The sequence below is a fragment of the Primulina eburnea genome, chromosome 10 (assembly GCF_022965805.1).
Source record: "Primulina eburnea isolate SZY01 chromosome 10, ASM2296580v1, whole genome shotgun sequence".
Lineage (NCBI taxonomy): Eukaryota > Viridiplantae > Streptophyta > Magnoliopsida > Lamiales > Gesneriaceae > Primulina > Primulina eburnea.
The window spans coordinates 4619445-4631560 of NC_133110.1; the positions used below are offsets into that span (position 1 = coordinate 4619445).

Sequence of the window (12116 nt, forward strand, 5' to 3'; positions counted from 1 at the left end):
CACATAGATAAAAATTCGTGAGACCGTCTCACAAGAAACCTAATCAAAACAAAAATATTAACAATATTTATCCTAATGTCAAAATGGATTAATTTTTTTAATAAAAACAATATAAAAAAACTGCTTTATTTAAGGTTTCTTTTAAAAATTGGCAAATTGCCGTTTTTTTTTATCCAAACTCCCATTTTTTTAAAAATGGGAGGACCCAAAGTTGCTAACGATTTAAAATCTAGCAAACATTAATTTGGTCTAAAGTCCAATTTTCACATTTTCGATCAAATAAATTCATTTAATTTATTTTCCCTAAAAAAATAACAATTTAATTTTGTTCAAAGGCAAGCCCATCTTTTATTTAAGCGGCCCACCTAGCCCAAACGTGCGTGCTGGCTTCATTGTCTTCTTCCTCCTCCCGTCCCCAACCCTAAATCATCTCCTTCTTTGTACGGGAAATCGTCTCTCTCAAGGGCGCTTGTACCAATAGATGCTAGTGGTTGAAAATTTCGAGTACAATTGGATCAATTCTCATTTTTTCAAATTTTGGATGGTCTTATCTTGACTTCACTGCGATGCATTTGAGATCCTGAGACCGGTGCAGGTTCGACTATTTTTTAAGAAAAATTGGAGTCTTATCCGAAGATCTGCAGAATGGAAGAGACATCGTTGTTTCACAAGATGATGCTTAGTCTTCGTACATCCTGCAAGTAAGCGATTTACTGGGTTTTTTTTTTTAATCCTATAAAGCACATTCCTAACACACTTCAAGTATATCTAGAATCTAGTTCGTCTGGGAGATTTTTTCTGGTGTTTTTATGAGGAAAATGTTGGCATCGTACGAGAATATTAGTTCTTATTGCAATGTACATATATCGCATGCTGGTGAATTCTTGTCTACCATGATTTTTTTTTTTTATATAGAAATCAATTTTGTTTTAAGTCACCCAATTTCTCTGTGTATTTATCTTCTTAGTCCTTGCTTATTCTGGTTCCATTCATGGTTAGTACACAGTACGATTTTTTAAGATTCTTTTTATTGTCTTTTCTACTTTTTGAACTATCTAGTTTCATTGACATTTATTAATTTAAATTTCTGGGGCAACAAACTCCTCCGAACAAGTATAACCTGAGATCATTTCATGAGGCTCCAGAGCTTGTATCACTCATTTTACGATGAGATGCAACTGATATGTTAGTTCTTAAATTATGCCATGTATATGCATTCTTTTGTTATCTCATTCTATGTGAATCATCATAATTGTAGGTACTACACTGGCTTTCCGAAGGATCTTGGACCATCAAGAGTCATCCACTTTACTTCGGAACGCGACTTCGTGCGACTTCTTCATCATGGTTATCCCATGGTGGTTGCATTTACGATCAAGTAGTTTGCAAACGTTTATCGGCATAATTTTTTCACTTCGTTCTACCGGTAAATTATGTATTGTTTTGCAAAACATTTAAGTTTTTACTGCTGCAGGTGTAACCTCACGAAACGTCTTGACAAAGTACTGGAAGAAGCTGCAGCTGAGTTCTATCCGCACGTCAAATTTATGCGTGTATGTGTTACCTCTTGAATATACCACAGATTAGTACCTGTATTAAAAAGTAGTTCTGATTATGCGTGTATGTTACCTCTTTCACTCCTTGTATAGCAGAAATTAGTTCACTGTCAATATCCTGAATTTTGGTTCTAGTTCTGGTTTTTTAAAGGTTGAGTGCCCGAAATATCCTGGGTTTTGCTTAACACGAGAGAAGACTGAGTATCCATTCATAGAGATCTTTCACAGCCCAGAACAGGTAAATTTATCTTTTCACAATACATTTTACTGTCTAACTATAACCTAATTAGTGAGAGGGATTGCTGTGCAGGCAGCTAATCCAGGAAAGGTTGTTGACCCAAATACAACAAAATACTCTGTCAAAGTTTTGCCTGTAAGCCATCTGGATTCTGAACTTGTCATGCATATGATTAGATTGTGATAGCTAGGTTAGGCATGTTATCAGACCACATCCAAACAGGATTAAACAAGTTTTAGGTTACAACATAATTGAACCGTCCAATCCAAAATCGTCTCAATAGTATCACCATTATCGTTGTCAGTAACATGCCTAATTTTGGCCCGTCTTTTTTTCTATTTTTGGGAAATATTTTGTGTATATTTATCTGATGATGATGATGATGATGATTTTTCTTCGGTTACTTTGCCAGTTCAATAATGACCTCAGTGCTTACGGATTCAGAGAATTTTTCAAGAGCCATGGGATTCAATCATCTGATCCCAAGTGAGAATTATGTATAATGTGTTGTAGTCTTTTTCAGAACCAAGTTTTTTGGAAATTTTGGTATGTGTAAATTTCAGTTTGGATGGAGGAAAAATAATTGTTGAAATTATAGATGTAAATTCAATTGTACGTTCAAGTTGGAAAATATTGAAATGGTTACGTTCAGTTTTAGGAGTTTCAATAGTGGTTTAGATGTGAATTTAAAACCGTATTAAATAGATCATAAAAATATTGATACAACCATTATCGATAATAACATCTACTGTGAATAAGGTAAAAACTTACGTGAGACGGTCTCACGGGTCATATTTGTGAGACGAGTCTCTTATTTGGGTCATCCATAAAAGAATATTATTTTTTATACTAAGAATATTATTTTTTATTGTGAATATAGGTAGGGTTGATCCGTCTCACAGATTAAGATCCGTGAGACGTCTCATATGCTATGTGAAAAGTTAAAACTTTTTGCATTTTTGTAATCACAAAACAATGTAATAACCGTGCGTGTAAGTCATCGTCATTATACATATAAATTACTTATTAAATACGATAGTTCAATGAGCCTTCAATGATGGTAAAAGTTTTGCTAAATAAATGTAAACGTTTAATCAAGTTTATGAGTTCGATTCATCTTACAGGTAGTTTATATTACAAGAAACGCATTTCTTACGAGAACGCAGGGTACTCGGCGACGAATGTTCTCAAATCTTCAAAGAAATAATAAAAATAAAAAATAGTTGTATGATTTAGACATTGTTTTGGTGTCCGGAAATTCAAAATATTAGAATTATATCAAAAGATAATTTTAAACAAATTTAAAATCATCATCAAATTTCTACCTCCCACGCTAAAATTGGTTTCATCTTTAATAATTCAATATCATTCCTTGACAGAATCGTTCGAATGCATACCCCTAAATCAATGTAATTGTAAATAATGGTTGAGGACCAAATTTTCAGTATACATTTGCAGAACTAAACAATAAAATACCAGAGCTAAAATAAGTTCAAGTTTGTAAATGCCACTATAATCAAGAAAAAACTGATGCAACAAACCAGTTTTTTTAAAAATGCTGGCTGTTTTTGCAACTTTATAATCAAATTCTACAATGATCATTCTAACAGCACAGCTCTAAGTCCCCATAACTCTTTCGAATCCCAAAATCAGGTTGTAAACATAAATATCATAGGTGGAGGGGGGAAATAAGACATCAATCAAATTAAATAATGTTGTGCCCAGGCAAAGTCGGCCTTTTCTTCTCCTTCAGTCTCTGCAGGTTGCCTTTTCCATTGCTAAATATAAGCCTTGTTGTGGAGTACGCGAGGCAAGGATCTTTACAAACATCAGAAGCTACACGATATGTGGAGGCAAAGGGGATCAAATATAACATTTGAATCAACCAAAGAATCAGCGTACGAGCGGTCTAATAGATGTGTAATTAGGGAAAAGTTGCATCAAATTTTTTAGGGATTCAGGTAAAAATTTCCTCGCAAATAAATAACACGGCTGTTGATCTCCATGAAGGACACAAGGTCTGATCTGAACTTCTTTCTACACTACATAAGAAGAGTTTTCATTAGAATATTGACAATGCACAACAGATAAAAGAGCAAGAAGACTGGGCGAAACTATAACTTAACAAATCTGAGAGGTGAATTATAATTTATGCATAGATAATATATGATTTATATGAGAATCTAAGAGGGATGTGGAATTACTGCCCCCGTTAGCCTCCTTCTGGATCTCACATAAGGAATTTGATAAAGTTCAGCTGAACCATATTATTACTAACCTTTTCGTCGCTTGAGACATGGACACTGTCTACGATAGACTGCAGAAACAAAATTGGAAGTTGCAGATTGTAATATTAGTCAACTCGGAGAGAAGAACTCGACATAAGAAGAAATAAATTGTGCTCAAGGCTAAAGCTGTCTGATCCAAATTAAATTCAGTAGAAAAGTTGCAGCCCATAAAAAGTTTAGATGCTCAAGACGAGAGTATAATCAATCTATACTTGGACATAATAATTCTATCAGGCATAGGTAAGCTATGGCTACAATTGATGCAAAAGCTCCAAAAAGAGGGGACCCATACTGTGATGTTTCTCATTAGCTCAATGGAAATATCTTGTGCTTCATATGATTTCGGATGCCACTTCCCTTCGGACCAATCAACATGTGTTACAGACCAGTTGGAGACCCCTGCAGGATCAAGCATCTAAAAAGAGAGGAAAATCCAACTAGTTAAACAAATGAAAGAATGGAGGGGTAAGATAGAAAAAAATATTAGAAACTAAAAAATCGAAAATACAAGTCTCACAGAGAAAAAAGTTGGTAAATAGTGTTCATCAGAGTAGCAGTTGCGGGCACCCTCCATTCCAGGCTGTTAAATAAAAGGAAACAGATCCCATTAGTAAATATCTAATTCACTATACAACAATAGACAAAAGCAAAAGAAAGAAATTGATAAAGATAAAAGTTCTTGGTAGTAGCAGTGAGAAAGCGCAAAACGCTTAAAGATGCGTGAGCCAAGCGATCCATATATCTCCGTTACTGAATGAAATAATGATTGGTAATAGGGATACATGTGAGATTTCAGGGAAGTAAGTAACAAAAGTTTTGTTGTTTGGTATGTTAAATCAACCTTTTTATGCAGAGTGGCGTGTGATTAACCGACTTCTTAAATTATAGCATGCCCGTGAATATAGCCAAAAATGGGGAAAACCACAAGTAAATCATGAGCAAAAAACTGATCAAGCTTATTAACTTCATGCCTTATCCAAAGCTGGTCTGGGTTCAGCTGCATGCATCATCTTCAAATTTATATTGTGGAAGCAATAACATAAATAGGCAAGTTAATTTCCAAGCTTTTAACAACAAAAAGCCATCTTCACCTCCTCCTAGCCTTAATATTGACCAGCATTCCAGATTCATAACCAATTATAATTTATATCTTTTGTTCTAGAGAAATGTCACTTCCATTCAAGTAACGTTTAATGCTGAAACATCGACATTCAATGTGAATGCTTTCATGAATTAATTCTTTTTCCATGGTCTCCTACAGTGAAGAAGAAGTCATCAAGGTATTCATGTGGAATTCCAGCTTTAGTGAGAATACATGGTAATGGTCTCCTACAGTGAAGAAGAAGTCATCAAGGTATTCATGTGGAATTCCAGCTTTAGTGAGAATACATGGTAATCCTTAAGCCACCACATAGTAAAATTATAGTTTGCTCAGGATATGTGAATCAAAGTAGAGTAATGAGTACGCCCAACAACTCATCCATGCCCTTGCAACGGAAAAGCAACCCAAAAATGTGTACATACATCATTAATCAAAATCGTGATGGGTTAAAATTAAAGTTTTCAATTGCAAGAAAAAATTGAACCAACCCTGCAGTAATCCCTGAATTTTTTGTAGTAGAGACTGTCAGCCATAACTATAATAGCATGCGGCCGCTTCATCGTAAACCACTGAATAGCACCACAAAGAGAAGCATTATCACAAGACAAACTAAAGAGATCGAAAGCAGAGAGTTAACATTTATGTAAGACATCTAATTTTAGATTAAAAAAAGGGATAAACTTGAAACATTCTCAATGTAAAATAACCTGAAAAATTATAATAATTGTACTCGTATACAACAGGAAGCTTGCTTCACTTATTCCCCAATGTTTTATGCTAAAAATTTAGGAATCAAATGCCACTATATCATTTTAATTAAATAAAGTGAATTGTATCAAATACGAGCCACACCTGTGCACCCTTTCGAAAGTCTTTCTTCTCAACTTCAGGTAACATATATTCAATGTACCTGCCACTTCCATGAGGACCAGGATCCTCAAAGCTGCAGAAAACAAGGATATGCTTATAGATCATATCACAGGATGCTAGCTTAGCAACATAGTGGAGTTGATGCTTCATATGTAAAGCTTTTGGAGGCGTAATTACATACATGAAATAAACTGTATTTACGCATTAATTTTTGTTTTAGATCTGCTTGATGATCAAGCAAGTCATCTCAGACCAAGAAAAAAACAAAGGTGATAAAATTCCAAAAGAAAAGAACACGTGAATACTCTGCCTATTCTACACTTCTTTGACAATATTTCTCACCACATGAATGAAAGTTGCTTGAAAAAAAAAAATGGACGGGTGACCATCAGAAAGAGGAAAATTGCAATTGTTACACAAATAAATTGAATTTTTTATCTGATCAATCACATGTGTAATTCTTTCTATACGTTTGAATAACATATATGATAGTTGGAAATCTTAGATTGATTGACTTGGTAAGCTCATTAAACAATTACTGCAACCAAATCAATTTAAATTCTTGCTCTGTTTGCACGGTAATGTTTAAATTTTGAAAAGCAAATAGCATAATCTGCTCAATCTTATGTTATGCTTCAGTTCTTTAATCAGATACACGTGAAAAACAAAGGTAAATGTTGATGATGATAAGATGAAAAAGGAAAAAAAGAAAATAGCCGACTTACCAATCTATGAAGCTTATGTTTGCGTACATGAGATAGTTGTACACATAATCAAAATCATGAAGGGGTATGCAACTGCAGTCGAGAAATTCTCAATCAGTACAAGTTTGTGAACTCTAGTCACAAGTTAGTAACAAAAACTTTTACAGGCATTATTCTACAACCTGTCAGAAAGTAATACAAAGTGCTGGTTGTCTTGATCTTTTAGTGCATTTGCTAAAAGCCGCCGTTCTGCATCAATCATCGAAATTTTTCCCCATTCTACCTGAAATTGTGAACCATCAACCAAAAGGACTAGATTCGGCATAAACAACAAATCATCATCAAAATTACCATTTTGAATTGGCACAAAGGTTTAAGACAAGGATAAATAAGTCAATGATTCGATCTTTGGGTATCTAGACCATGCCTCAAATGTTGTTGGAATCTTGTATGCCAGCACAAGCCAAAAACATGTATATTTTTCCAATTTCATTGAACGTGTATGAGTAAAGAAGTGAAAACCAACCTCGCCACTGCGTATTTCCCGATTAATAAAATAACGACTAAAATGCAAAGGTTTATCCTTGGAGGCGTGCACGTATACAGAGAATCTACCTTCATGGCCCTGACAATAAAGGGAAGTTGCAAATTTTTAATAAAATTGTCCAAATTGAACATTAACAAATTGTCATATCAGCTAATGGTGTGAATATAAGACAAGCAAAACATAGCAATAAAAAAATAGAATGTTCATGCACTTATCGTTCAACTAAAAGACTTGACCAGATTCATCACTTTTGAATAAGATTTTAGTGGTTTCACTATTGTGGATGAAGGGCTTGCCACGTGAATTTTTAGTTAACCTACAGAATAATCAAGAAATGGTTTCTTGCCTATCAACATGTCATAATTCATGCTATTTCCTTTTCAAATTTGATGCACTTAAGATAGCTCTCTCCTTACCTTCTTACTTTTAATAATAAAGTCGATATTTGCATGGTCCAGCTGGAGTCATGACATTTGTTTTGATCCCAATAAATGTCGAGGTATATATGTAGTGTAGAAACATACTCAACCTATCAAAATGCAATGACCTTACAGCTCTATTTCAAACATAAGGTTTAGACTTGCTAACCTGTTGATGAAAAATTTGGAAGTGAATGCAGTGAGTTACAGGCGCTCATGGTTTTAAACAACTATTTTAATACACAGTAGTATAAACGCTTGACTATTTCAATAAAAAAAATCTTTTGCAGGCCATTTTTGTATCAATTGTTCATTGGCACATTATAATGCTAATGTTCTATACATGAAAAGTAATGCACAAGAGGTGTTCCATTTGAACTTGGGAAGAGGATCATGGGAAAAAAACAAGATCATCAATAAAATAGTTGAGAAAAGGGAAGAATTAAGCAGGCACTCAAAATATTAGTTAAAGGCATTATTTATCAAGAGAACAGTCTTTCCAATATTTATATTCTATATATAAAAATCATGATAAAATCCAACTGTTAAAAAGAAGAAAGATAAATACAAAGAAGCCTGAAGTCACGTGGAACCCTTCTATTTCAGAAGTCTGCAAAGCAATAAGAAAACTTGCCAACCAAATGCTGCTAAAAACATTTTGCCAAATGTCATGGTGTCGAATTCTAGTTCTACCACCTTCCAAATTTTAGACACTGTTGCATTTTATCAATAGATGGATAATAGTTTAGCTTCAGAAGTCGCCAAAACAACTCCTTAAATCTTCAGAGAAACTCATTCCATTTTGGGGAAGACAACACCATAGCCAAAGAAACATTATTCTGAAAACAAAATATATTCAATGGATATAAATTTGGATTTATACCGTTCAAACATTTCAGGAGTAGAATGAAATCTACAACTGAAATTTTTAAATAGTCCACAAATTTTCTAATTATAAAGAGGACATGGGTACAGCAAAATGAAAAAGAAAATGATAAGTTTCTTTGACTGTTGGCAAAGGCTTACATTAAATATGACATTTCTATACATTGCTAAAACGATTCCTAGCAGTAAACTATTGTTATAAATACATAATATTCTATAATACAGGGGTACCAACTTCATAAGATTGGTTTGACTATTTTTGAACACTCAAATTCGAAAAAAAAACAAATCAAAGTGATGAGAACGTAATAAAAAGGACCAAGTGACAACCTGTTGCTATTGTTCATTGATAATAAAGTCTTAATCCTATCTTATGAATCGGAGACTACTATGGTATTTCTATTTCCTTTACTTGTATTATTTCTATTCACTTTCTTTGTTGGATTTCTATGGATTCCTTTTAATCAAGAAGGAACGTGCTTTTGATATTTTAAACAAATGGTTAGCATCGATCCACTTTTTACATCTAAAGGTAAATTATTCAATATTTCAATAGATGAATACAAATTTTAAAAATCTTGATATGTGCGAAAAACTGAAGTTAAAGGAACAAGAGTGGTGCTCCTCGGATGAGGAGAGCTATCCCTATCTAACTCTGGAAAAATTAACAAATATTATATGAGTATATGTTTCAGCTTTTTAATTGCATCATTGCCATAATTTGACACATCATAGCACTGATAAAGCTAGATATTTGAGTTGATTTCACTCTGCCTATAGGATCCACTTTTAAGCACGCATTTGGCATGCTTTCACCAACCATTACATAGATGAAGCTAACCATTAAAAATAACTTTATTCAATTCTTATCTAGCTACAGTTTCGAATCACTGACAGAGAAAACCAGATAATTGCAAACACTAGCATGAATTAAGCAAATGGATGCATCTACATATAAGCTACTCAATCATTTTGTTGTTTTCAGAAATTGAATTTTGGCTGATAGGAAACGAAATGTCTGAATGCAGCTCAACATGGATGCATGTCCCACTGGCAGGAACGTTCAGAGCCTTACATCTAAACTTGACATAACTACAAAAAGATGCACTGTGTGCAAAAGTTAGCTGGGAAAATTACAAATGCGGCAAATGATTAATCAAGACCAGTATCTTAGCATTAAAAATAGAATACCTGGAAAAATTTATCCCATAGCTTCTCAAAAGGTAATGCACCTGGTGTAAGAAACATGAATGCTATTTTTGGATTTGATGATACGGTAAGCGGAACATTAAGAATGTCTCTAATTACAACACGTGAAGCTGTTTCATCATCAGTGAGTTCTCTTGCAGGAGCAGGTGGGAGCCATTTTTCTAATGCCTTGCAACCACGGGATGAGAATATATAACATGCTGCAGCACTTCGAGGTGGATAAACATAGGCACAAACTAAGAAAAAACTGACAAAAGAAACCAGGACAATAATCCATTTTGGCTTCTTCAAATGACTGCGCTGGCGAGGCCCTGGCAATAGATGAATGCCTTTTATGCCTAGACGCCATGCCTTAACTGACTTCATCTAGGAATGTTGCATCACAGTTAAATCCAAACAATATTTTATATTGTTCCACTCTAGAAGTCCAAAATGCACCAGTGTAATCTAAACTTCTCTTCCTAAAGCGAACTCTGAAACTCTGTGATCAGAAAGAATCTGAAGCTGCAGAGAAGACAGATATACTCAAATGATATCCTGTCGCATGGAGATCAAATATTTTCATTAGCTTTAATGCAGACATGAACAGTCCCTCAAAGTCGATGGCCTTGAAACATCTGGTGATGAAAAGAAAATTGAAGCATGGGGGATGTGGCACAATTGCTAAATTGCATGCTGCTGCTATTAGTCACTAACGACAAGGAAAAACTATTATCACTCATGTTTCAATAAACAAGGTGCAGTGATAAAAAAAAAAAGTTTCTAATTTTACTTCAAAACAGATCATTACAGTTCAAATATGCAACATTATATGATATCCTCCGGAAAAAAAATAAAAAGAGAAAGACACCCCATCATTATGTTGAATTCTTCGGATATCATATTTTAGCCCAAAAAAAAGTTCACCAAAATTTCCAGTCCTTGTGAGCGACAGATGTGAATATGTACCAAAATAATTAGAATGAGAAAAAAACAGAGCAATTGAACATTCTTTTTGTATGACATCAATTCCCGGGACATAAGAAACCAGTCGGGATAACTGAAAATTGAAATCAAAGAATGCAGAAGAATACTAAAAAAACGCTAGATTCAATTTCCTGATCCGCCTCAACTATGAAGACCCTAAAAATTCCTAACTAAAAAAAGAAAGAAAGCAAAAAAAGTTCGACAAAGAAAAGGTTACACCAAAAAGTCAAAAGCTAACCCAAATGAGTCAAATCCAAGAATCGCAGACCTCTTGGAATAAGAACCCAAGTACATGCACACGCAAACACACACTACAAAAGATTTATCAAACAAAACAAACTTTACACTTTTTGCATTTAAGCTCCGTTAACGCCCACACACACACACACATTCGCATACAAACACGAAAAGCGCGTCATAAACACCTAGACGTGCGCAAATATATCATCCGCCGCAGTAGCATTAAATAAACCCCTCCCCTTTTCCCACAAAAAATCAATTACGATAACAAGACAAACCAATAGCACCCACACCGTCAAATACGCGCGCGCATATATACAAACCCATCTCCATACACGCTTTTTCATGCCGAAATCAATGAGCAATACCTGGATTGATTGACCACTAACAGAGCTGAAACAGAGATCTGGCAGCACAACCTTGAAGACTAAACGATTTGTCTATACGTATACGTCTGTATATATACATATATGATTAAATTATGTATAAATGGGATCTAGAGCAGATCGAGCGAACGATAGAACCAATCAGAGGGAGAGTGTGTACATGGTAACCGTGCAGCAACACATGTAAAAATTCATCTATATAAAAAGACAATGTGTACACAAATCCACGAAAATGGGACTAAAAAAACATATGTATACGAGGTTTTTGTATGATTCGGAAACAAATGTAGATTGGTTTTTATCTATGGAGGGATTGGGGGATGGGATTTGTAGATGGAGAATTCGAAGTTCTGGTGCGTGTTTCTTGTGTGTGTGTGAATATTTGTATTTGTGTCGAGCGTTGAACGGTAAACGTTCTTTGGTTTTGTCCAAATTGAAAATCGGCCGGCGATTTTACAATTTCAATTCCAGTCTTAAATTTATCCAACAATAATAATTTAGTCTCATTTATGAAAATCGATTTATATGATTATTTTCTCAAAATCCGTATTAATTGTTTTTCAAAATTATGTGAACCATACTGTATTTTTTATTTTACTATTTTAAATTATATTTTACTTCTTCGTTAATTTTTAAACTTATGATATGACCACATTTAAATATAATAATTTCAACCTTCGTTACTTTTTACTATTATGATATTATC

General features: G+C 34.2%; 2 protein-coding genes across 6 annotated transcripts; one reads left to right on the forward strand and one right to left on the reverse strand.

The window, feature by feature from the left end:
- The first annotated feature begins 364 nt into the window (after positions 1–364).
- On the forward strand, positions 365–2461 carry LOC140803592 (uncharacterized). The gene is made up of 6 exons (XM_073159494.1): positions 365–701; positions 1259–1378; positions 1475–1553; positions 1708–1794; positions 1867–1929; positions 2207–2461. Exons 1-6 carry the CDS (start codon positions 646–648, stop codon positions 2282–2284), a joined length of 483 nt encoding a protein of 160 aa, XP_073015595.1. The 5' UTR covers positions 365–645; the 3' UTR covers positions 2285–2461.
- Positions 2462–3242: 781 nt separating this feature from the next.
- Positions 3243–11850, reverse strand: LOC140842678 (glycosyltransferase BC10-like). Of its 5 annotated transcripts, none has more exons than XM_073210751.1 (11): positions 11393–11850; positions 9801–10322; positions 7285–7383; positions 6941–7041; positions 6780–6851; positions 6037–6127; positions 5673–5753; positions 4600–4662; positions 4375–4497; positions 4073–4111; positions 3243–3831 (listed from the first exon to the last, which is right to left on the reverse strand). In XM_073210751.1, the coding sequence occupies exons 2-11, from the start codon at positions 10182–10184 to the stop codon at positions 3688–3690; spliced, it is 1197 nt and encodes a 398-aa protein (XP_073066852.1). In that variant the 5' UTR covers positions 10185–10322; positions 11393–11850; the 3' UTR covers positions 3243–3687. The 5 variants fall into 5 exon arrangements, with proteins under 5 accessions (XP_073066852.1, XP_073066853.1, XP_073066850.1 ...); XM_073210752.1 differs by having other exon boundaries at positions 9801–10355; XM_073210749.1 differs by having other exon boundaries at positions 9801–10509.
- Positions 11851–12116: the final 266 nt, after the last annotated feature.

What these genes read in the sequence shown, in the direction of transcription:
- LOC140803592 (XM_073159494.1), top strand. Translation starts at nt 646, where the DNA reads ATGGAAGAGACATCGTTGTTTCACAAGATGATGCTTAGTCTTCGTACA. An exon ending in GTGGTTGCATTTACGATCAA is followed by an intron (nt 1,379 to 1,474) that starts GTAGTTTGCAAA and finishes TTACTGCTGCAG; the next exon opens with GTGTAACCTCACGAAACGTC. An exon ending in TCTTTCACAGCCCAGAACAG is followed by an intron (nt 1,795 to 1,866) that starts GTAAATTTATCT and finishes ATTGCTGTGCAG; the next exon opens with GCAGCTAATCCAGGAAAGGT.
- LOC140842678 (XM_073210751.1), bottom strand. Translation starts at nt 10,184, where the DNA reads ATGAAGTCAGTTAAGGCATGGCGTCTAGGCATAAAAGGCATTCATCTA. An exon ending in TATGGGATAAATTTTTCCAG is followed by an intron (nt 7,384 to 9,800) that starts GTATTCTATTTT and finishes CTTTATTGTCAG; the next exon opens with GGCCATGAAGGTAGATTCTC. An exon ending in ACTTTCGAAAGGGTGCACAG is followed by an intron (nt 5,754 to 6,036) that starts GTGTGGCTCGTA and finishes GGTGCTATTCAG; the next exon opens with TGGTTTACGATGAAGCGGCC.